At 40.5% G+C, this 25,532-nt stretch overlaps 2 protein-coding genes across 4 annotated transcripts in view; both read left to right on the forward strand.

The window, feature by feature from the left end:
• Nucleotides 1-2,215, forward strand: part of LOC130185731 (vesicle-fusing ATPase) — a 37,960-nt gene extending 35,745 nt beyond the window's left edge. For both annotated transcript variants that reach the window (XM_056402355.1, XM_056402356.1), the window contains one exon: nucleotides 892-2,215. In XM_056402355.1, coding sequence (XP_056258330.1) covers nucleotides 892-913 — 22 coding nt within the window. In that variant the 3' untranslated portion in view covers nucleotides 914-2,215. The remainder of the gene's footprint in view (nucleotides 1-891) is intronic.
• A 2,148-nt stretch (nucleotides 2,216-4,363) lies between these two features.
• The window catches only part of LOC130185693 (thyroid hormone receptor alpha), a 105,566-nt gene continuing 84,397 nt past the window's right edge, over nucleotides 4,364-25,532 (forward strand). The window contains exons 1-2 of one of the 2 annotated variants that reach the window (XM_056402290.1): nucleotides 4,364-4,557; nucleotides 13,381-13,484. The gene's annotated coding sequence lies outside the window, so the exon portion shown is untranslated. Of the gene's footprint in view, nucleotides 4,558-4,614; nucleotides 4,752-13,380; nucleotides 13,485-25,532 lie in introns of those variants that run through there. The other variant, XM_056402292.1, reaches the window with a different exon arrangement.

Here is a 25,532-nt window from a genome sequence, read left to right on the forward strand (position 1 = left end):
TTAGCCAAATATTTTATCTAATTGATCTAACATGGCTTTTCAAATGTCATGCAAGCACTGAAAGCTTCCCCTCCATCTTTATGTTAAAGTCCAAGGCAAGCTTATGACCCACAGTGTTATACGTCACGTGTATTCATATCTGAACCATGTAGTAATGTAGTATGTGATTCTAAGATTTCCTTTAGCATGTTTCGCTTTTATAGCTCAAATGTAATTTTCACTGCTGCTCCTGGAGGTGTCCGGAGTGGTGGTGATGGGGGGGGCACTAAATTATTAACGTTAGCTTGCCAATATATGACCTGCTTCACACAAGGATTAAAAGAGTTAATATAATATAAGGTCAACATAAAGTATCGGACCTGACATTTACAATTAACATGCTGTTTAGTAAATATGTAAAGTGGGAAGATTTTAAATTACACATCACAAAAACACAGTGTACGTATGTTGTGTTTCGGGTGGTGGCGGAGCCTTGGCACAGAAACAACATCATGGCAACAACATTGTTTAGACTGAATAACCAAGGAAACTGTTGATACTCATTTTACAGATGTGTCCCCCTCCTTTTTGGAATTTGTCTCACGCCTTAAAAAAAAACAAATGTACCTGACATCCCGTACAGAGGATCAGGATTTCAGTGGAGCCAAGAGGACAAGAGTAATGGCTCCTTGTGTTGGCTCTCTTCTTGTGTCATAGGCCGTTAAATCCTGCTCATCGCACTTTGTTTTTCTCCAGACACGGCCCAGCGTTGTGCTGGTGTTGTGTGAGTACACTGGAGTTTGTTGGGGAGGGGGGGGTGTTGCTAAGTAGGGCCCCTCTTACATAGGAAGTCTACGCACAGGACACCAAAACAACTTTTGCCTTTCTTCTTCTGCTTCTTCCTTTTTCTAGTGACCGCAGCTTCTATGAGTAGAGGGGCTGGAGGGATGAAGCAATCATTTTGCCATCAACAGGACACCCATGGGACAAAAGGGGGAAGAGGCGAAGAAGAAGAAGAGATCTTCCTCCTGTCTATTCACACACTGATCCCATCCATCTAAAAGAGGAACACACAAATCCTCTTTATCTCAGCATGTTTCCATAGGCAGAATCACTGTATCACATTCCTCCTACTCATCTTCGTCAACTATTGACATTTTCCCGCAAACTACTGGACGTCCTACTGATACAAATCTGTTATCTGTAACGAAATTGCAATAGATGATTGTAAAAAGTGCTGTTTTGTGCATCAGGCATAGAAATAATAAAAAAAAAAATAAAGAGCCATGTATGTTTTTAGCTATAGTATTTGATGTATTTGTTGCATATCTCTTGTCTAGCTAAAGGTAGTAATTGATAGTAAGATATGTATCCTCACAATCACAACCAGTATAAAAACGATCTAAAAGTGACACAGATCCTGAATCCGTTTGAATATTAAGAATCTACGAGAGGCTTTTAGTGAATATGTAGTGGCTGTAAAAAAAAAAACAAGCTGTTTCATGTGTAAATGTAATCCCTTTAAATATACAATATGTTCATGTTCTGTAAATAGTATATATAGACAAAAGTATATCATGAAAATAATTTAAATGATCAGTCTCAAGTCTATTTGGTACTTTAACAGTATGATTCTTCTTCCCTGTTGCTCTGGAGATGTTGACTTTACCAGGTGACTGTAATAGTGAAAGTAAATGTTGGATTGTTTGGATTGTTGGCCTGTCTGTCTGTGTTGTGAACAGTACAGTTCAGTTCAGTCGAGCTAGTGTAGCTTTGGCATCGTCAGTGTTAAGAATTAAAAAAAAAAAAAAATCTGCACTTTTGACAAAAAAGAAACAAAAAAAACTTTAGTACTTATCTCAGCGGTTCTTCGTGGGAACTGGAGCTTGTGTTTTGCTCATGTGCATAAATGCTGCATGTGTCCCGTGCATATGTGAGCGTGTGTGTGAGCAGTTGCGAGTGTGCTTTTGAATGTGAGCATGTGTGTGTTTAAGTGTGCGTGTGTGTGTGTGTGTGTGTGTGCATCTGAATCCAGGTTTGGACAGTCGGGGGTTAATTTGTGGGGGGTTTTTTTTCTCATGTCACATGTTCAGTGCTTATTGTCCAAAGTTCTTGTTTTGTTCTGACCATTGTTGATGTGTGTGTGTGTGTGTGTGTGTATGTGCGTATGTAAATATATATCAACATGCAGATGTATTATTGCAATAAAAAAACACGGATGCACAAGAAAAACACACTTCCAGTATCTTCACTGGTCACATTTATTGATGATCCATGTGTAGGTGTAGAATATTCACTCTCCCTTTAGCTCAGTTTTTGGTCTCTACCAATTTTTTTAACCCATATCCAAAAGTAATATATGTACATATAATGAATTTCCAGATATGATATCCTGTATATGTACATATAAAACAAAAACATATGTAAAAATTATTATTTTTTAATTTTCAATTGTGTTGCAGTGCTGCACAGTGCACTCGCAAACGTGTGAAGTTGATTCAGGGATGTGTACAGCTACAAATAAGCACTGAACGTTGTGCTGATACTGAGGTGGCTGCATTGTAAGGACTGTGATGTCATGTTTTGCTTTATATAGTGAAGCATTTTGTGTTAAGAGGTAAGAAGATTTTTGCACACTGAAACCATAGCAGCTAAATGCTCCATTATGTTCAGCAGCTAGTCTGTAACTGTGTGCGCCTGCTGTTTGGTGCTGAGCAGGTTGTGTACTGCAGCTTTTCAGGGCTTTTTCACCACCTGCAGTGGCTGAAAACAACGTTAAGAGAATGGTGACAGCGAACCAAAACAATAAAGTCGTGGTACGCACGGCTAAACAATCAGCTGAAGCTCACTATAAATGATAATAATTGATAATTTTTATTGAGGTTCGTCACTACAACTGACCACTGTAACATCTTCAAATTCTTTTCATATTGTAATTTGATGCTTTGATATAATAAGAATGTCAACCACAGCTGCTTTAAGTGCAGTTTTAATGTGCTTGTACTGGAGTGTTTCTATGTTATACTACTTTATATTTTAAAATAGTAGTAAATAATATCACACTTTTTCTCCACAGCATTTATTTGAAAGCCATAGTTACTAGCTTCATTGCATATTCAGGCTCAGGTTTTAGTTTTGGCATTTCAGCTTTATTAGAAAGTTACAGTAGAGAAAGGGGGGATGTCATGCAGCAAAAGTCCAGGGCTGGATTCAAACCCTGGCCACTGCATTAAGGACTCAGCCTTGATATGTGGTATGTGCTCTGCCAGGTGAGCTTTACTGTGGCACCCCAAGTTTCTGTCTCATCAAAGAGTATGATGTGAAAAATCTCTGCATCATGTCTCTAACACCTTCTTTTTAAAGTCCCCCTCCAGTCAAAATGTGTTTTGCTTATTGTCACTGTGCAGAATGATGTAGAGTATTTACAACGTCTGACATAAGAAAGCTGCTCACACACGGACGTTGCAGGACTGGTCCGGCTGCAACTTACACTAGCGTGATGAGGAAGCTTCAGGCTTCCAGAGCACATACACCGAGAAAGTGAAGAAAGAAACGTCTTCAGTCAAAAAATGAAAAACATTTGTGCATATTCACAGATTCTGGATTTTTTCAATGGGAAAAGGAGGAGAATCAATTCTTCCACAGAATGGCCTCTTTCAGAGTATTATTACAGTACATGCCTAACAACTAAATGCCTAACCCCAACCCGTACCCAAACACAAGCCCAAACCTAATTCTAATCTTAACCCTAATACCAAGTCCTGTGGCGCCACAGTGGGTCACCTGGTGGAGCGAATACCATTTAGGCTCAGTCCTCCAAAGCCGATTCAGGCCCTTTGCTGCATGTCATCTTCTCTCTCTCTCTCTCTCTCTCTCTCTCTCTCTCTCACTGTCTCTGTCATAATAAAGCCAAAAATGGCAAAATATAATAACTTGAAAAAAAAATAACCAAAACAATACTTAACCCTCAAACAGCCAAAAATGTCTTCACAACAATGATTTTGAGATAAAAAAAAAAAATTCGCCCAAATTTACTGTAATAACAATGCACCATATTTTATTATTTTGATGCAGCTGCCAGATAAATGTAGTAGAGTAAATGCACATTTATCTCTGAGCAAGGCAGGTAGGCTACAATAAATAGAAAGTAAAGGGAAGTGTAACACAAAATTATACATAAGAACAATACATACATATTTCCCAACACCTTTTAAGTGTATTACATGAACGCCTTCTTCCACCACTCATTTTGCTTTAGTGTATCCTGCCCCCCCCCCCCCCCCCCCCCCACCCCGGCGCAGTACTCCTCTCCTGCCGGTAGAGGGAGCTGCGGAGCCTGCAGATGAATCATCCCCGGCGGCAGCTCCGCTCCTCCTGACCCGCATTCACCCGTACTGTACAGGCAGGGGGGGAGGACCGAGCACAGAGAGCTAATAAACGCCGTAGAGTTCCCCTGCAGACCGTGGCCATGGCCTTGGCAGTCCTGGAAAGACACGGCGCTCGCGTCTCCACACACCTGATAGCGGATTGAAAGGGGGGCTACCACCGGGAGAGGCATTAGCTACGCCGTTTGAGACGGTAAACCAACTACACTCGCTTTTACCCCCTTCGTGTTTTTCTTCTGCTTCTTCTTCACGTGTTAATTCGACTGTTTATGTTGACGGCACAAGGGGCGGTTTTGTATCGGAGGTTCTGGTGAGTGGTGCCAATCTATCGCAGTTACTCCGGAGCAAAACACCGCGAAAGCCGCTTTACAGGGACGGCGGTGCAAGGTGAGTGCTGTCCTCACGTCAACCCGGGCGCTGCGCCGGCCTCATTACTACTACTGTACCTATAGGCTAATGCAAGGAAGCCCGGCGGAGTGCGGCTCTCTAACATGTCCTCCGTGTGTCATCTGAGAAAGTATTGCTGCCAGTTTGACCTACGCTGCCATGTGCTCCCTCTACTGTCGTTACACTGAGGGACCCGGGTCATGCAGGGCTCCAAAGTGCACGGTTAAAGTTGGGACTAAATAATCATGGCAACACAGAAACCTGTTAACGTGCACTCAGCCCTACGCGGCTGCACAGCGTGGAAATGTGAGAGAAGAGCCTCCAGAGGAAATGTGAGGGGTACACTTTGGGCTTTTGTGCCAAGATGTTGGCAGCAGATAAGCCTTATGTATATACATGTATATACTTGTATATGTTTCCCTCCCTCTGTGCGATTTACTGCGCAGCCACTCTTCACATTCCTTTGCTGTGACATCCAAGCAGGTCTGTGTGTGCCAAAATGTGCTTGAAATGCTCGTGTAGACTTGATATGAATCATGCATGTGTTACAGGACAGAAGGAACATGTGAAATGTGGTTATCAGCCTATAGGCAGAGGCGTGGTGTGTGTGTGTGTGTATGATTGAGCTGCATGTAATGCCAGTAGTTTGTGTGGGTGTGGGGGCAGGATAGGTTAGGGTTACACTGCAATATGATTATTGTTTAATTCCACAATGCATCATCTACTTCAATTTTTTTTTTCCGCATTAAGATGTAGTTCTGTGACAGTGTGTCAGAGATTTGTAGTTACAAACACAGATCCTGGTTCACAGCTGGTGACCAGGGGAAATATCAGAGCAGTGCGCTGGAATCAGGTGAAGATAATGAATAATTATCTCCTGCTCTGTGAAGGTTCAGTGTTCACAATAAATGTCCACACGGCACGCTCATGGTAAAGGTTCATCTGCCTCGAAGCGTGCATCATGCAAGACGTTGTATATCATGTGACCCACTGTCACTCCACACTGTGTTTGTGAGTATGTGATCATCTGGAAGAAGCATGAAACTTCTGATGTGGCGTCACCTATTTATTACTTCTAAAATCTTGAAATCGGGTTGAAGAAATTCAATATTTTCAAATGAAGACGACCAGAGAGGAAAGGCAGAAAACTCACAGAACCATGAGTCCTCCTGGAGTGAAGGAAGCTGGTCGACATGAAGTCACACAGGTGGCGCACTCTCAGCTCGCATTGTTTACAAGATAACCCAGTTATCCTTATTAATTTTCAGCTTCCTTTCAAAGATTTATCAGTCTGTGTGAGTGCTTCCTTCAGAGTTGTTGTCTTGGAAGAAGTGTGCATTATGAGGTTTTTTTTTTAAACAGCTTTACAAGCAATGGGACAATAGTTAATAAATCCCATTAAGACAAATAAAGCTAAAAATGCGATTGATATGTTTAGCAGGTTTATCCCAACTGTTGGCACTTAACCAGCATCATGGAAAATAAACCTATATTTATTTTGTTATTACATTTATTAATCCCCTTAAAGAAATCACACTGAAAATGCTCCTGGAATGAATTAGAAACCAAGGGAAGTCCATGTGGAAACAGTGTGCATACGTGTGTGTAAACAAATACATGCAAAGCCGTAATCCAACAGCCAGACGTGACCTCTTTTGACATCTATCCCTAACACCCTCCTGTCCCCTCCCCTCCCCTCCCCTCCTCTCTCCTCCCGTCTCCTCCGTTCCCATAGCTCGTTGCTGCAAGGCAGTTTCCTGGTTTTTCCGAGGCAGGCTGAGGCTTAATGTATAGCGAGCGTGGAGTGGGAGGGGGGAGGTGAGGAGAAAGGGGGAGGGGAAGACAGGAAAGAAAACCGGTCTCTCTCTCTCTCTCTCTCTCTCTCTCTCTCCCCTCGCCTGCCTCTTTCTGAGAGAAATCAGTTGCATAACAGGGGCCGTGGAGGCAGCCACTGCTCCAGTCCCCGAGGTCCCACGGCCTGCTTACATCACACAGATGTAGACAGAGGAGAGGAGGAGCTTACAGTCATACACACAATTGGCCAGTACTGAAAAATCCTGAGTGTGTGTCCTAGTAGACCATCACAAGATACCAGAGTGACATGTTCCCCACACAAGTCCGAAACCCCCAATGACTCAGTTCACAGTGATATGAAAGGGATAAATCCTCACTGCTGAGAAGCTGAAGCCACTGAATGTTTGGCATTTTTGCTTAATTTGTTGTCAAATAATTGTTTGTTGATCATCTAATCTTGCATCGCAGCTGTTGTTTTCATGAATAATCTGCGGATTAGTGATTCAATTTTTAGAAAATATTCAGAAATCTAGCTTTGCCTGACTGACAGTCCAGAGGTATTTAGTTTTTTATCATTCATTTAAAAAAAAAAAAAAAGTATTTATTGAAAAAAGAGAAATCACTAAAGTTCAGGTATTCCAGGAATTTAGAGATGCATTTCCACAAAGTTGGGAGGTTTATAAGAAACAGATTAAGTAACATGTGATCTACTTTTCTGATGAATTGGATCGCGTGATTAAAAGGTCCTCTAGTGAGATATTTGATTTTAAAAGTCACTGCTAATCAGCCCGTTGTCAGTGTTGAACTGCTAGCCCGCTAACTGCAGCTGGCGACGAAAAGTCAGTCGTTCTGCTCTGCAGCCCCGGCGAGTTTGCACACGTACCAGTTCTCCACCTGAGCAGAACGAGGACGAGGAACCTGTCTGCAGGCGGGACGAGCCAGGCGAGCTGGTTAGCCGTTTTGACACAATTTGTAAACAGAAGACTTACGAACTAACTAATCCTGACACCGCGAGTTCAGCTGAATCTGGCAGTATAGTCGCGATTCAGATCGTGGATTGTCCATCTACCCAAAAAGATTATGATATGACGTTTTGTCAGGATCGCCCACCCCTAGGGTCAAAACACTGGATCCTACAGTTCCCATAATGCAGCTTAATTAGATCCCCTACCTCCTAAACACCCAGCTAAGGCCCCACTCCTCCAGTTACTAACTGTTTTAGTTCTACGCCAAAGTTTTATTCTGAATTAATGACTGAGAATAACAGAACTGCAACTCCTCTCGTGTCCACAGCTGTTTTGTCTGATCATTCCTCCGCTCAGGTTAAAGGGGGTCAGATGCTGGGGATTTCACGGGGTCACAAGACCACGTTAGTATGAAAAGTATAATTAGTCTCGCCCTATCAGGTGCAACAAAGACAAGCAGAAGAGTCATGGAGCTGTCAGTCAAACACCGCCTGTACTTGCCCACAGAGTCCTGAGAAGAGGTCAAATTAAAACAAAATAAGTGAAATCACGAGTGCGCCGGGCTTTGAAATGGATCTATTTCACATCTGACATTTTGACATGTCGCAGCAGGAAAAACGCAGGTGTGATTAACAACATTAATAATGGCTGCATACCATTGAGCTTTGCCAGTTCCAGAGCTCGTACATTATGCACATTGCCTCAATGGCACGGCGTACTCGAATCCTTAAATAGAACAGAACCATTTTAAATGTAATTAGTTACACGTGTCTCCACTGCTGTGACAGGTCAAAACGTCTGCTGTGAAAAAAGGTCCATTCAGTCTTTGAGCTGATTTTTCGGCTGATAGCACTATTAAATGCCATTTCCTTCGCCATGCCCTTCCTTTGTCCTGGAAGAAGAGTGCATGATTGCATGAAATTGTTCATTCATTTCTGAGTTCAGTAGCAAGAGAACTTTGTTTTGCTCTCTGTCGGTTTTCCTGACGTGCACAAGCTACTGCTGAAACAAAAAAAAGCGAGGTCTTAATTAGCGGCTCCGTCAGTCTTCACTTCATCAGTGTTAGTAAATATTATTGCTAAATTGGAAAGGTGGAGATGAAAAGTGATGCTGGTAACTTGCAGTGGACTCGGGTAAACCCGCTCTGGTGTGTCCGTGTTGTCAGCGCTGAGCCAATTATCAGAAGACTCCTGTCCGCTCCGCGCTGAACAAGAAAGCAGCTCACAGCCTTTCAGTGTGGAGTTTTCATGTTCTCTCGGTGCTTCTGCAGCTTTTTTTCCTCCCTCGGCCCGTGACACATAGGTTAGGATAATTGGTGAGTTTAAATTGCCCATGTGTGTCTTTCTACATGCGAGTCCTGTGATTGCCTCCTATCCGGGCTGTGCTTTCATTCTCACTCACTGTCAGCTGGACTTGGCTCCTGCACTTCACCGCTCTGCACAGAATAAGCAAATGTAGATAGTGGATGGATGAATGAACCAACATTAAAAATTGTTATGGCATTTTTTTTCTTTTGTCAAAAATAGCCTTTATTTTGATAGCCAAGTAGAGCTTGGCTTAAGTAGAACATATTTAATTCCAGATCGAGTAATTGCATGGAATAAAAATACTGTTTATAGTGATATAGAGATGTTAGCGTCACCCTGGTTCCCTTGACAAACAGCCAAAGGAATTCTTACATGGGCTTTCGGATTATTGCAGAAAATTAGTGTTTTGTTCAGCAGGATAATCTTCAGTAAGGAACAGTGCATGTGATTGCTCATGTATGTATGTATGTATGTGTTTTCAGGTGTGATGGTCTGGACGGAGTTCGTTTCCGTTTTTAAAATGAAAACGTAGAAGTGTGGATGCAGCCTTAGTGTGTGAGAGATGACACCTTCATTATTCTCATCATTACAGGGTGTCAGCCTGGCTGATGTGTTGGTCTACCTCCAGCTCTAACTTTCTAGTTGAAGAATAAACTCCTGTAATAATACATTTCTGATGGTTAAAAAAAAAAATCAATCTTCAAGAAGTTCAAGTGTGAAAAAGAAAGCAGAGAGAGAGAGAAAGGAACCGGAAAGAGACAAACACTGAAGAGCCAGAAGGGATAATGGCTTAGCTTTGTAATGTCACAAAGAGAAAAAAGAGAAGTTACTACCTGGTGGATGAACATAGTTTACATAATGCCTGACTGACTATAATATAAAAGCGGCTGTACGCGCAAACAGATTGGTATTATAAGAAGAGCCTTGGGGCCCTTCCTGGTACTAGTTTCTTTGGAATGTTCTGTTCTCTCCTTTGTGTAATTCAGCCTCTGTTCGCTTAGTGTCAAAAACCAGACGTGGATATGCATCTCCCACACAGAAAATTAAACATCTACGAGTCAGTCAAGGATGATACTCTCCCTCCAACTGACAGGAAATAATTTATAAAGGTCTTTTAATCTGGGTTGAGAATCACCAGAAGTCTTCTGACATGTAGATTTAGGACCATGAGATAGTGCTGTAATTGGATTTGAGTATCATTGTCATCACATGTTCTTACTTGTGTGATTTAGAGGAGGTATGTACCAGAAACAACAATTAGGGGCGTAAGAAACCACTGATATACCCGAGTATTCAGATATTGGTGGTTCGTTTTGAGGCTCTGCAGAGAAGAGCAGAAAATTCCCAAGAGCTGAAGCTGTAATCGCTGCCAAAGGTACTTCAACTGAGTGCTGGGTAAATCGTCTGAATACTTTTGTCAATGCGATATTTCAGTTTTAACTTTTTAATAAATTAGTAAACAGTTTGGTTTTCACTTTGGGATATAGAGTGATGAAGGAAAACATGAATGAAAAAAAGATTTTTTAGCAGAAAGCTGGAACGTAACAAGAGTAAAGTGAAGGGGTCTGAATACTTTCTGAACACACTATAAGGAAACATTAATGATGACGCGTAGCTTTAGTTTCATAGATCATACTCAGTTTATTTAGAATTGTTGGCAGTACATTAGTTTCTATTTGTAGTGCATGCATGTAGTCAATAACTTCATAGTTGCACTTCAGTTTGTTTAGTGTTTAAATTGAAAGGCCAATGTCCTTTTCTGTATTCATAGTTTATTTGGTTTTATTTGTCTTGTAAGTTGCACCTTTTGGTCTGATCAGCCGTCATATGCAGGCTGTTCCCTTTGTGTTCAGTTTGTGAGCTCGGTGCCGGCTGTTCAGCTGCTGGCCTCAGTTTAGGTCTGTTTACTTTACCTCTTTTTTTCAGACCAAGAACTTTATTGCATCTTTCGTAAATTGTTATTTTTTCCCATTTTTGGTGTAAATAAACAGCGTCTGTCTTAAAACATCCTCCCGTGACTCCTCTTGCCTGCCAGCTCGCTGGTAAACAAACCTCTGGGAAGAATGGTGAAATTATTGCCCAAGCTGGAACCGGAGTGAACGTCTATTACAGATTATAGACCGACTGGTTCAACTTTGACCTGCCGCACTTGCCGTAGTTGTGGCTGCAAGCCTTTGATTTTAAGTTTTAGCTTATTTGGCTAAACTGTTGTCCTGTTTACAACCTGTCTGACGGTTGTTGTTGTGAGATCTCAGTTTTCATAACTAATAGAAATTATAATCAAACTTGCAAAAATAAGACCCAAGTTCAAATTCGTGTCTTGAAGTTTGGACTTATGATCAATGAATTAAGATATTATCAAATTCACAATATGGCCAACAAATCATATTGTCCAGACATAAAGGAACATGTTTATTTTAATACAAAGCTCAACAAAAATCATATAATCATTCTTTTTAAAAAAAATTTTTTCAGTGAAAATGAATCACAGACGTGTTTAAAAAAAAATATTGATCAGCCGTAAGACTTGTATATTTATTATTTAGACTGTTAGAAAATAGTTATTATAATAATAATTTAATAAATGTCCCATAATAATAATGGTAATAATAATAATAATAGAGGCACCTACATAAGCAATTAGCAGATGACCAGATCTGAGAAGATGCTCCCTGATATATGGCTTGAATGACGACTAATTTTCTGTTGATTGGTTGATTGATCACTTACAAAGTTAATCGGGCACTTATTACATTATTGTCTGGTGACCCATCTGTCTGTCCATCCTCAGCCTCAGTGTATTTTACAGTTAAAGGTGTTTTGAAGGCTTTATTGACTTTGCTTTGTTGCGTGTGAATCCAGAGGAGTGTGTTTTCTGCTTGATAGAGTCGTGTGAGTGAAGGAAATGGCAGCCTGAGGCGGGAGGGGCAGTCGTTGCGCTATAGACTGCGGAGTAAATGGAGTGAAAACAACGTAGCCTGATAGTGAAGGTCAGCGTTGGGTCAGCGTGATGTTTGTTCAGTATTCTAAATGTATTTTTAGTCCCGGTGAAGTTTTTTTTTTTTTTTTTGCCACAGGCCAGTGGCTTCGCGCAGCTTGTCACATAAACTACATCGTTAGCACCCGCTGTTTCGCTAGTCGGTAGATAGGAGTGGGTTCTGCGCTTCCATTAAGCTGACCGGGTCAAAGCTGGCAGTGAATGTTCAAGTGGAAGACTTGGGGTTGGGAAATACTACCTGATGTCAGAACCATGTGATTTGACTTGAGGCACGAGTTGACCTACTTATAAAGAATATGAACATTTAGATCGTTGGCTGACTTTTTTTTTTTTTTTCAATTTTCTTTTTAACTTTTCATTTAAACTAAATCAGCTTAACGGGTATATCAAAGACACACACGCACACACACACACACACACACACTCAGTGCTGCCCTATATATTCTGCAGCTTCATATAATTTAAAGGAAGCTGGAACAAATGATAAAATGATAATGGGGCCGGATCAATAAGGAGCTGTCCAGGCTTTGTGTAGTTCAAACTCAATTAGGTTTGACCTTTGAACCTGATGGTGTTAATGGACTCCTGCCTCTTGAGTGCTAAGGAGCCCGTTTCAACTCTTTCCCCGTTTTTTTTAAAGGCTTATTTGAGGAAAATATTGAATTCTTTATTTGTTTTTTTTCTTCTGACAAATACTGTGATTTTGATCTAAATTGCAAAGGCATGTCTTTGTGGTGTACAAAGTGTGAAACACAGTAAATTGTAACAAGCACCAGCACCTTTGACAATGCTGCTGCTAAAGCTAGCTGCTAGCTTTGTAGACTGACCGGACCGAGGCTGAAAAGTGAAGCCAACACAGAAGTACCAAAAACTGCACTTCTTCAAATGACCACTCGAGTCAATCTCCCATTTCATCCCACTCAAGGGTGAACTGATTGGATTTTGGTGGTCAAAGGTGAAAGGTCAAGGTCGCTATGACCTCACATAATACGGTTATGGCCTTGTGAATGTGATATCTTTGTAACGCCTTGAGGTATTTTCTTCAAATTTGGCCCAAATGTTCACTTGGACTAGAGAATTAACTGATTAGATTTTGGTGGTCAAAGGTCAAAGTTCAAGATGTCACGTTCTAGTGAATGCAATATATCAGGAAAGTCCAGAGGGAATTTCATGGGAACACTGTGACCTCACAGAATCACGAATTCAACCACTAATTATGACACAATTTAACTCAAAAGCCTATGAAAATAAAATGAAGTGATAACGTTTTACATCCACAAGGTCAAAGGTCAACTTCACTGTGACATCAGAGGGTTCTGCAGAAACACTTTCGGCTATTATTCACCGCCGTAGCTCAGAAAGGAGAAAGATTGTGACCACGTTTCCTGCATCTTGACGGGTGTTTTGATATAAAAATGGTTAACTGTTTAAACCTAGCTACATGGCTGAACATAAAAGTTGATGGGTAAAATTGCCATAATGTCACATTTTAATTGTGTTTTTTTTTTTATACCAAACTTTTCAAGAAAAGAATCTGAGGTTTTTTTTTTTCCATGTCATTTCAGAGTTTCTAGCCGGTTATTGGAGTGTACATCTTACATCAGTGAAGACGTTCTTCTGTCAAAATATTATCGGTGAAGACGACTGGCCTCTCTCTTCATAGCACCAGGTTGGTCCTCCCCTTTTCATATTCACAGCTGTGTCCAGTGGTGGCAGTGTCAAGCAGTAACCAAACCCTGTTGTCTCAGCTGCCTCTGCCCGAAATGAATTCACCAGAAGCAGCTAGCGCACTGGTGTAGTGTCAGCAGTGTAAATGTAGGGGGTGTAAAATCGGATTAAAATGAATTGTATTATCATGAGCTAAAACCATGCTACGTTATGTAAATGAAGCTTGTACTTTCAATTCAAAGGCTAAGGCGTTCAACATGAATATCAAAGAAAGAAAAAAAACAAAGGTTGAATTAAAGCAAAGTGTAAATGGCATGCCTTCACACACACACATGCCTTCACACACACACATGCCTTCACACACACACATGCCTGCACACACACACCAATTAAAATTCTCGCCAGTATCGAGTGATGCAGCTGATTTTTATCTACCTGCTGCACATCTGTGGCACAGTCTGCTGTTAAATTGTTTATTCATTGGGCAAAAACTGTAAGTGCAAAAAAAAAAAAGCATTTTATGTGCCAGTGAGATAATGGTGTCACGCCTGCAGGGCGAAGCACGCAGCAACAAGGTAGGAGAAGAACAAGAGGGGTATTCTTCAGAGCCGGCGCAGAGGACAAGCCTTCAGGCCTGTAGCTCTTTTTTAGATAGATCTTTGTAATAAGATACAGAAGACATGCATTGGCATGAGCTGATTAGCCTTCACAGTGTTTTGAGAAAACTGCCTATTTCCAGTATCAACTCCTACAGGATGTTTTGCATCTTTAATCACATGTTTAGGGTTACGTGTTTTTGCAGTATAATGACTCTGCTGCGTTGAACATGCATCTCTGAGTAGTGTACAAACGCATCCAGATGTCCTGTATTTCCAAATAAGAGGCTGGTGTTTTGCAGCTTCTCACTCAGCAAGTGAGTAAGAAAATAAAGTTGTGGTTTTAAAAGGTCTCCCTGCATACACTGAATCATAGGAGCAGCAGTGTAAAAATACAAACTTCAGTTGCATATTATATCGCAGGCAAAAAAACCACCAAAACAAAACAACATGAAATGTGATTAAATTAGCTTCAATACTTTGCATTGCATTGCTTCTTATGTAACTGAGTTTATCCATGTGAAATAAATAACAAATCCTTTATTGACCTTCTAAACAGTGTCCATGACAACAATGACCCCCTTTGAAACATAAAATGTCACGTCACTACAACCTCAGTCAGCTATAAGCACAAGTGCATTGCGTTAATATTTCAGCCACTTTAATGAATGGACTGTGGACATTGAGGACTGAGCAGCAGCTTGTCATTATTACCACAAGTAGAAAACGACATCACCACAAACTAAAACTGCAAAACTAATGAAAAGTTTATTTTAGATGTCCTGAAGAAAACAAGTCTAATGTAATACGTCTAATATAATATGTGTAGTATGATGTATTATTGTAATATTATTTAGTTTTCTGCATTAGGTATACAGCTTCCCATTATTGTTTATTGTCCCAGTTCCACGCATTCGAAAAACCTAATAAGTCCTTGATTGGCCTATATTTACTTTAAATGAGCAGCAAGGGCTTTTTACCGTTCCCCACAGTCTTTAAATTAGCAGTGCAGTGGAGGGAGTGTGTGTGGACTATAAAGTGGCACCACCCCTGCTGTTAGAGAGATGTACAGACAGTGGATAATGGTTGTGTAGCTTTATTGCCCCCACTGAGTGAACGTGGAGAAAGCAGAGAGATTAGTGCAGCAGCAGGAGTCACAGACGTGTGCTCTTGATGCTTTTGATGTGATGCAACATGACAGGATGTGTTGTGACATTTCATGTGATTTGATATCACTTTATGTCTCACGCAGGCCAAATAATTTTCACACTTGTGAGGCCCCTTGATGCAAATTTGCGACACGTGTTTCGCGACTTCCTTCATGGCTCTTCTCACATTGTCCCATTTTTACTCGCATGCGACATCCGAATCACTGTGAGCAGCTAAGAAGTGGGATGAAGCTGCACCTCATGCCGCGCTGCCAGCTGTATTTGGAAAAACACAACTGGTCAAGAGCTTTAGAACGTTTTTCCTGTTTACATTGAAATGCAGTAAACATCCCAAGGTTAGAAAAAAAAAAAAGTTTACCAAAGTTTCAGTTTACCAAAACTGAAACAGACTTTTCTCAGGGATGAAGAAATCAGTGAACATCCAGCTTTTCCTGCAGCAGAGGAAGAAAACGAAGCCTTGATGACTGACAAACCCTCCGTCTGTGCGAAGGCAGCGCTGGAACAAACTCTTACTGCACCCTCTGATGCGTTACTAGGACAGTACTGTACCGCAGGAAGTAGAACTGTATGTCTGTTATCAGAATGGTGCAAAAAAAGACAAGTAAGAAAGGAAGACAGACTGGTTGGTGAGAGGTTCATCCCACGGCGATATAAAGACCCAGTGGAGGCTTCACATGATGAAGACCAGCACAGTCTCCAGACTTTAAACCCTGTGAAGCTGCTTTGGGATGAACTGGACAGAAGGTGCAAGAAAACAGAGCAAACTGCAAGTGCAACACATTTGTAGGAACTTCAACACTAGTTGGGTTTCCATTGCAGTTTTGTGCAAAATAGAAGCTTTTATTTATTTATTTATTTATTAGAAAAGTCGACAAAACGCAATTGCAAACGGTCTGTGTTGCAATTGACTTGCAAAAGAATCTGGGTTTTCTCCTCTCACGATATCAATCCAACATGACGACGGATTTCCAGCTGTCTGCCTCTCGGTTGGAACCGGCTCCCTGCGGCGGGACACGGCAGTTCGCCACGACTTGAATGTGGAAGAAAAAAAAACTGATTCCATTTCAGTTTTGCGGAACACTGCTTTCGAATAGTCTGAAAACCCACACACACTTTTTGCAGCATTTGAGAGTTCTCTCGTTTTCAAGTCCACAATTTCAAATCGAGACAAACTTTCTGTTCAATATTTCTTACGATATTGATTTCCATTGTAGAAGGAACGCCATGACTGTGTTTTCAGCTGAGTCAAACATTTAGATAAAATTTAGTTCAACAACAACATGTCATGATTTTTTTTTAAACAATAATTTTCAGAAACACTTGAGACATTACTCTGTAAATTTCTGTCTTTGAAAACTTTTTATTTCATCCGCGTTGTCATGATAACAAGTAAATGTAATTGCTCATCTTCTATGAATAATAGCAAGGCAGCCGCTCAGCTGTGCAAGTGTCAGTGGCGGATCACGCAGTAATTGAAGCATTGTGCTGAGGGCTCCTGACCGCACTGACTGATTGAACAAAGAGACGCTGGAACGGCTGGCTGATGTTGGCGGGGTTACGGTGCTGTCATGTTATTCTTCAGTTCAACAAAATGTTCTTTTACTCATTGCTGAAGAAGGATGTAATGTCACAGTTCTGATGATGTTAATAAATATTTTGAGCTTTGCAAATTACAGATAGTAAACAGTGAGATGAGAGAGACGTTAAGATAAATAATAAATAAGATAATATTGTTGTCTGGTAGGATATCTGAATCTTAATCCTTTTAAATCCCTCATCAAATTTAAATAGCTGCAACTTTCAACTCTCGCAGTTTGCTCTCAGCTGAGAGCGACGGAGACGGTGCAGTTCTAAGTGTCAGTCTAGTTAATATTCACAACCTTCAGCTTCAACCTGAAAATGAGAAAAGCAGCAGATATGAAATGTTGATTAAATGAACTGTATCCGACACATGGAAATAACAAGTGTAGCCCATTTACTTTGCCTTATTTTGCACGAGCTCCTTCCCTGAATCAGAACTGATTATCAGAAATTATTGATATGATATGTAGGAAAGTTTCACTGTGAGATTCTCCTGAAAATTGACATGAGGTGATCAGCTGCATGAGAGTCCCCAGTTTATTAGTGAAGTGGTGAGGAGAGTTTCTTTCTTTTTTTTGGTTAAGTACAGAGAGTTTGGCTGTTGTCTGGTTAATGTGCTTTTTGCAAACTTTCATTTAAATGTTATTGAATGAAATGTTAATTATCTACAGCTGATATCATCTGTTGCCGATGATCGTAAGTGGTGGTTAGCGCCAGCTAAAACTGTTTCGTCCTAGCTAATTAAAAAGATTGAAGGTAGATTAAAGGTTAGATATGAGATTCATTAGCGTCGAATCTTAACAAATGCAGGTTAACAATGCATCAGTGTTTAATTAGCCGACCATGCAAATTTACAGGTTTAACAAAACACTTAAAGCATCCTTGAATTTGTCAGTTGTACAGACTTTAATTTAACTGAAGCAGAGACAGAGCAACTAATAATTGAAATATAATGTGGTGGTAAAGTCGCTAATTATTTCTGTGAGATAGGGTGGTAATCTTCAGCCGTCTCATGGTTTGGTGTGATTCCAGTTCTTCGTGTTATCTGGTCTCGTTCATTAGTTTGTTGCTGCGCCTTGGCGACATCCGTCTCTGGGTGGCAGGGTGCCATGTATTCACAAAACACCTTTGTCTTGCAAAGCTAATTATTAAGTTATTAAATTCAAAATGCACCCAAACAGATTTTTTTTTTTTTTTTTTTTTTTGAAGATGAATTATAAGATCTGTGCCATCAAAGTTGAGTTCTGCCTTTTTTCCTTCAGTCACAGAAGATAAGAATTGCACTTCTTATCTTTTGTACAACTCATATTTTTTCATTACTTATTAATCTACTAATTATTTTCTAGATTAGTTGATTAATTGTTCTGTCTACAAAATGCCACAAAATAGTGAAAAATCAAAACAATGAGTTTTACTATCAGAAAAAGAAGAACATGATATTTCATACTGAACTTCATATTTATCTAAAAAAGATTATATGGAAATATTAAATGTAAAAGTGCAGCGCGAGGATCGTTGACCATGAAATTACAAGTGTAAAGCAAATTTTTGGTTTCATAAAATTGTGATGTAATCTCTCTGAATGTCATTGTTTGGCTGTAGTGTTAAGATGGGATAAGAAAAAGACGTTGCATCCATCAGTTCATGGTGAGTTCAGGTCACACACCTAAATGCCTTTACAGGCCAGTGGCTGTTCAACCCTTTCACAGCCACTCAACATGAACTGTAACATGCAGACTAAATGATAGAGTTCTTTAAATGTTGCATAAATAATTTTGGTTTCAAGCCTTTCATGAATGTGGAAGTACACGACAGACCCAGAAGCAAAAAATGCATTAACTTATAAAACAGCTGGTTCCTTCCGTTTTTGTCATGTACGTTTTCAAAGTGCAGCTGAACATTCAAATGCAACAAAATGCATCTGTCTCAGCCCTTTAAACTGGATGTAAATGAAATGGCACCAATTAGTAACTAATCCTATGTAAAGTACATTTTGTTCAACACCTGGGGGTAAAAACAGGTCTGAGCTCTGTAGGCGTTTTCCTGAGGGAGGGAGTGTGAACAGACCACGTGCTGGGTGGTTGGCGCCCTCCATAATACTTCATACAGCGGGAGATGTAGATGTCTCGAATCTGTGGCCGTGATGTTCCATTGATTTTTGAAGCCATTTTTACTGTCCTCCTCAAATGTCTATGGTCCTGTGCAGTCAGGTTGTCAAACCACACCAGTAAAGACGCTCTTGATGGTAGCCTGTGCTTGATGGTAGCTGACCAGGGTCTAGAGAAGTCTGAGATCTGATTGCTTAAAAATCTGATGTTCCTCACAGTTTCAGCGGGACATGGTTGATGTTAAGTGGTGGCTTCACAGCTTTGGATTTCCTGAAATCAACAATTATCTCCCTTGTTTTCTCAACATTTAAGGAGAGGTTGTTGTTATCTTGTCTCGACAGCGTATGGATAGATGCCTCACCTCTTTCCATTAGGCGTCCTCATTGTTATCGGACCAATCACTGCTGTACTGTCTGTGAATTTCACAATGCTGTTATTATGGTGTTTGACAGCACAGTTATGTGTGAACAGATTGTAGAGTAAGGGATTCTGGGCTCCTGTCTGAAGAACTATTATAGATGAGCAGCTGGTATTTACTCATTGTCTGAGGTCTGGTAAGATGTGTCGTCGTAAGGCCGGTTGGTTTATTTTATAAAGACAGGCTACATATAGCACTAAGGCACAGCAGAAAACTCTTAAAGGTCACAGGATATGTTCTACAGCTGTTTAAAAATAAGTACCTGCTCCCTAATGGTCGTGCTTATCACCTGGACGTCAAACAGTTTGTCCTTCTCCAGACAGCCTCCGTGCTCTTTTTCACACTCAGATTAGTCACACAGCACGGTAGCAGTCCTGCCGGCCAGACAATTTTTTCAGCTAATCTTCCACTCATCCAGCCGACCAGTCAGACACAGTGTGGAGCATGGTGAGCGTGATGATAATGATGGGGATGGACTTAAAGGTCTTTTCTTTTTTTCGTCATCCATGCATCCCCAGAACCACATGCAATTACCGACACCGAACAGCCTCTAATGGTCCACTAATGGAGCCACTTCCTGTTCGACCCAAACCTCCCTCCTCCCCTCTGGCTTTGCTCTATTGTACTTTCTTTGCACATCTCTTGATAGTTGTTACCTACCGTCTGCTTCTGCTACTATGTAATATAGATCTGTCTCAAAACCCACACTTAAGAGTTTTGAGCTCGGACGTGCATGGTCACACACCAAGAAGAAGTAGGCATGTATGTCCCACTGAAAAATACCAACACTATACACTTACACCCACATACCATAATACCTAGGTGTGGAGGAAATTATTGATTGAAGTAGACAGTTTTTATATGAACCCATTTTGATCAAGCGTCAACCTTCGAGGCTGAAAAATGAAGCCGACACAGAAGTGCTAAAAACTGCAGTTCCTCTAATGGTCACGAGTCAATCCCCATATTAAAATGTCCAAGTTCACAGCAGAAATAAACATGTTTACATGTTTACAAAAATCTGTTTTTGGTCTCTACAGCTATTTTCCTCCTTCATGACAACTGTACGTGGGGTGAATTTTTATATAACTCACCTGTTTACATTTTATTAAGGCTCAGCAAAGTTCAGCAAAATTGAGGGCGTGGCCTATTTGAGTATCAGGTGGGTGAGCGTATGCTTGCCACAAACAGGTATTCACCGAAGTCTCTGCTCCACATACGCACTACCTCTTTGTCCATTTTTGGATTAGCTGGGAGTTAGGCGGAGTCAGGTACTGCCAAGATGGAGGCGGCTGAGCAGCTTACTCTGAGCTTCAAAAGCACTCTTCAAAAAACTGTGGGTGACGTCACGGAGGCTACGTCCATCTTTATATACAGTCTATGATTCTGATTTGAGCTTGGATTGAGCTTAACTTCAACCTAATAATTACCTCTGATAGACGAAAGTGAAGTATTTGTTAAATGTTGGGTATACCATCAAACTCCGGTACTAGCCAACAACCCCGGCCACCAACACACCCCGCAACACTTTACAAAACTCACACCAATTTTGATCAGGCCTGGAAGGGTCCATTTGGTCCATTGGCTGATTCATTTTTCTAAAGCCCTGCAGCTTTTCAAAAGACACTGACTATCATCAAGACCCGTTAGCTTAACTGAAAGTTATTTTTCATATTGCAGTTCAGTGGAGAAAAGACATGAGTGAATGGTTTGGCGCACAGTAGCAGAGGAAGAGGCTGAAAATTGAGCCCTTTATTCTGCTTATTGAGTCAAGAATCAATTAAGATAAATCCTGAATTCTTACATGGAGACGCTGAGAGTTGTAATTGAATTGTCGCTGCTGCTTTGAAGCAGCGATCAGAGCAAACTATGCTTCAGTTTTCCACGGTTTCTTTGCCAGTTAGTGGCAGTAATGCATCTATAGGATCTTTATGACAAACAATAATCCACAAAGCAGCCGAAGTTGATTACACCTCGCTACCAGCGACAGCCGTGTCATTGTTTCGGGTTGTTCGTCCGTCCGCCCCTTTATTAAGATATCTCAGGAACGTCTTCAGGGAATTTCTTCAATTTTGGCACAAATGTTCACTTGCACTCAAACATTAAGTGATTAAATTTTAGTTGTCAAAGGTTAAAGGTTAAGGCCTCACTACTGTGACCTCACATCCGTCCCATTCTTGTGAAAGTGATATATCAGGAACACCTGGAGGTCATTACATTTGGCACAATCGTCCACTTGGATTCAATGAACACATTAGAATTTGGTTAACCTCACAAAACGTGCTTTTGGCCGTAACTCAATAATTCATACCTTAAGTATGACACGTATTACCTCTTATTAAATTCCGTCAAAGTCTTCACAACATCATGTTTCACAGTATGAGTCTGACATGGATTAAAAACTGCAACTTGACTGGTTGGCGGAGGCATATCATACCACGAGGCAGTAATTCTAGTCACATGTTGAATTGAGGTTAATACGATCAAATGTTCAAAGTTTAGAGAAATTCCTAATTTACACCAGAAAGTCTGATAACATTAGTATTGGCAGAATATGAAATACATGAGACAAAGGTTATATCATCTTCACAGGTGCTCACCAATACAGAACAATGCTCTCTCACTCAAACAGATTATCCAGGGATCAGATAAACACTGCAACAGATCGATTCAACGTCTGTGTGATCGCATGTGTTGAAATTGCTGGAGCTGCTTTTGTCTCTGTCCAAAGTGACAGTGACTTTTAATTTCAGACACATTGCTGTTATCACAGGACAGACGCAGAGCACTTACTGATGTGGTTACACATGACGGGAGCAGAAGAAAAGCGCATCAACGTCTGGCTAGAAAGCGTCTCGAACCACGTCCCGAGCCGGATTCTGCAGTTTGATTTCAGTCTATGTTGAGAGCGTTTATGACGAGCTTTTGAGCGATTGTAAAACTATCCAATCCACACAAAGACGCATGAAGGGACTAAATATAAATGGGGTTTCTGTTTTGGAGAACCTGCAACAATAAAGCATCTGTTTTACTCACATGCACCAAGACAGTTATGGCAGAACCTCCACAAATGGCGATCATGTAAAATCACAAATTGGATTCAATTGTGGATTTTCATCGGTAAGAATAATATTGCGAAACATTTATCCTGGTAAAATATTATTATCTTCTGTTGAATTATGATTTAAGAAACACGGTCGAACAAACCAAATACATACATTACATACACTGTCTTACAGTAGGTATACATGTTTCTGTGTAACTCCATGTAAAGACTTTTTTATGACTGGATGTCTCACTCACCTGTCAGTCATTAACAAGAGCAGTCTGCTCTAAAACCCACCTGCTTTCAGTCTTAGTAGTCATAATAGAGCAGATATTGAAGGAGGAAGTGAATGACCTCTCAAATGCCATTTGGGCAGCACTTTGATCTTTTGTGCCTCAGAGTACGACAAGAACATAAAAGTACAAGAGGCTATAACATTTGAGTGGAAGGCACCGCACTCCATGGTCCTGGATCAAAAGAAAACACAACAATTTATTCGCTAAAATACGTTTGCTTTATATGATCAGTCAAAATAAGAGATCGTGGAAGTTTATCCTCCCAATGTTATTCAGAGGGAACTCCAAAGAGTACATCAGCGTTCTGTGTGAAATCTCTGAACAGAAACACAGTATTCATTTTCTTTTTTTTTGCCAGAGGGATTTAGCTTGAGTCAGTCGCATGAGCTCCAATATCCCACTAAAAAAATCCCTTAAATTTTCAAAGCAGTTGTAAAAAAAGAAAGAAAAAAAAAAAAAACGAGATCCAAACAGAAAATAATTTGTACAAAGTGTTCGATTTATTTTCAGTCTTGTTCACAGACGAGATCAGAGCCGCAGATAAAAGCTTCTGGGCCCAAGGGTAACATCTTCATTTGCAATGCACTGTTTACGACAAGCAATATGATTTATGTGCAGTCCCAGCTGCGCTTCAGAATATCCATTGTTAACCAGGCGTAGCTGCTTTCCCAGCATGCTCTAATTCTGGGGTGTCCCCACTTTTCATGCCGCGGGTCATATGGTGAGAAAAGTATATTTTTCTGGGCCATTTAATTAAAAAATTCCCGATGTAATAATAAAAATGAGAAAATGTTATCCCTACTGAATATTACTCACCAGTAAATCTCACTCCTATGTACACGTGTAATGTGCATTTTTAATTACGTGCATAAAAATTAAGTAATAAAAGAAGTGGGGGTTTTTTTTTGAATGAATAATCTTTATGCTCGGCAGAGATGTATCAATCAAAACAAAATGCTACAACGTGTAATGGAGACTTCATGAATAAATAATGTCCATGTGCATGAAGCTTCTGCTCCACAGAAGAGACGAAAAATTACATCAGATAATAACATCTGATCTGTGTGGAGCTTCTTTTTTTATTTTTTTATTAATTAATTAAAGGAAACAAACATAAAAGCCATATTCCCACATTGTTTGCATTCACTTCAGGTTTGGCTTTCGTCGTGTCCTCTTCTTTTGCAATAGTTTAATGGCACCTGAGCAGAGAATTAGTTTATCTTGATGCGCCCGGTTCCTCAGAGTGGCGTGACAGTGGTGAATGTTTCCTTTTTGCAGATTTTCTGTAAATTTGGATCAAATTTGTAACGACTTTGAATGGAAAACCTGGCTGTTGTTCAATTCTTGCTGCTTTTACACAGACTACTTTATTGAGATAAGTCACACTCTGTTGAAAGCTCTTGTTGCATTTCCCTGAGCAGGCTTGGCCCAGAAACTTGGCAGCGCTAACAGGCTAGCTGCCAGTTGCTTTTACCCATATGGGACTTAAAGGAGTTGTGTTTGACTGTGATTTAAAGGAGTTGTGTTTGACTGTGATTTAAAGGAGTTGTGTTTGACTGTGATTTTAAAGGAGTTTTTTTTGACTGTGATTGACTCCGGGCAAATTAAACAAACACTCTTCCTTTTGAACTCTGTGGAAAAAAAATAGTCACAGTGCCACCGTGTTTGGAGTCGCCTGCATGTCCGTCTACCACCGTATCTATTGTCCGTGGATGGCAAAACATGAGCAATAATGATGGTGACACCTAGTGTTCATAGTAGGAGCTGCATTTTAAAATTGCTAGCAGACCACATATTATTTTAATTTTAAAATACGTCTCCGACCTGGTCGTAGTTTGGACAGCCTGAGCGAACTCTCCATGATTATCTCTGTAAATCTTACTGTCCATGTTGGCTGGTAAAAATCTGAAAATGTTTTGAGAAGTTTTTCCTTAGCCGATAGGTGATTGTCCGTATGATTGAAGAGCAGGTAAATCAATGTGATTGACAAGGGTTAGGGTTAGACGTGCTGAACACTGTTGTGTCTGTCCACTTCTTCAGACTGCAAATCCTCGACAGCGCCCGCTCAGGTTTTAGGCACTTCTCCGAGTCCTGTGATGTTGATCCATCCTCTTTGTAGCTTGTGAAACTGGAAACAGCTGCCAAACACCATAAGAGAGTAACACATCTGGCCCCCATATAAATGATTTACAGTCACAAGAGACTTAAACTGTGTAGAAGAAAGGCCGTTGCTCGCTGTTGGGGTGGGAGACTGTCAGAGGAGTTTGCTGTTTCGGAAATTGAACAAACTTCCTTTTGATATGTCCAACTTGGCGGCTTTTTGTTGGAATGCCCAATAAAAAACTGATACATCAAACTCCTTTGGTCTGGAAGATGAATTTCTCTGCAAAGCAACAGAGTCAGTGGATTTAAAAAAAAAATGTATTTTTCTAATTTAGCAGATAAGCAAACTGAAACCATAAGCAAATCTTAAGAAAGTGAGAATTCAGTTTAATTTCTTCTGCTGTTTCTTCTTTCCTCTATCTGTCTTCCTCTATCTGTCTTTGGCTTGTTGGGAAGTCGGAAACATAATCAGTTTAAATGTCATCAACATTAAAGGATGACGGATTAGACTTTGTCTCAGTTATCATTGGCTTCTGTGTTGCCAGTCACAAGCAGTTGATGCTGAAATGTATTGAGAAGCTGTAGGAACTAAACAGGGGTAGGTACGAACATCAGGGGTTTGTGTGTGTGTGTGTGTGTGTGTGTGTGTGTGTGTGGATTTACAGGTGTGTGTCCTCAGCCAGTCAAATTTAAAACCTGTGTAGCTCTATTTTACAGCTTTACAATAATTCA

The sequence above is a fragment of the Seriola aureovittata genome, chromosome 17 (assembly GCF_021018895.1).
Source record: "Seriola aureovittata isolate HTS-2021-v1 ecotype China chromosome 17, ASM2101889v1, whole genome shotgun sequence".
NCBI lineage: Eukaryota > Metazoa > Chordata > Actinopteri > Carangiformes > Carangidae > Seriola > Seriola aureovittata.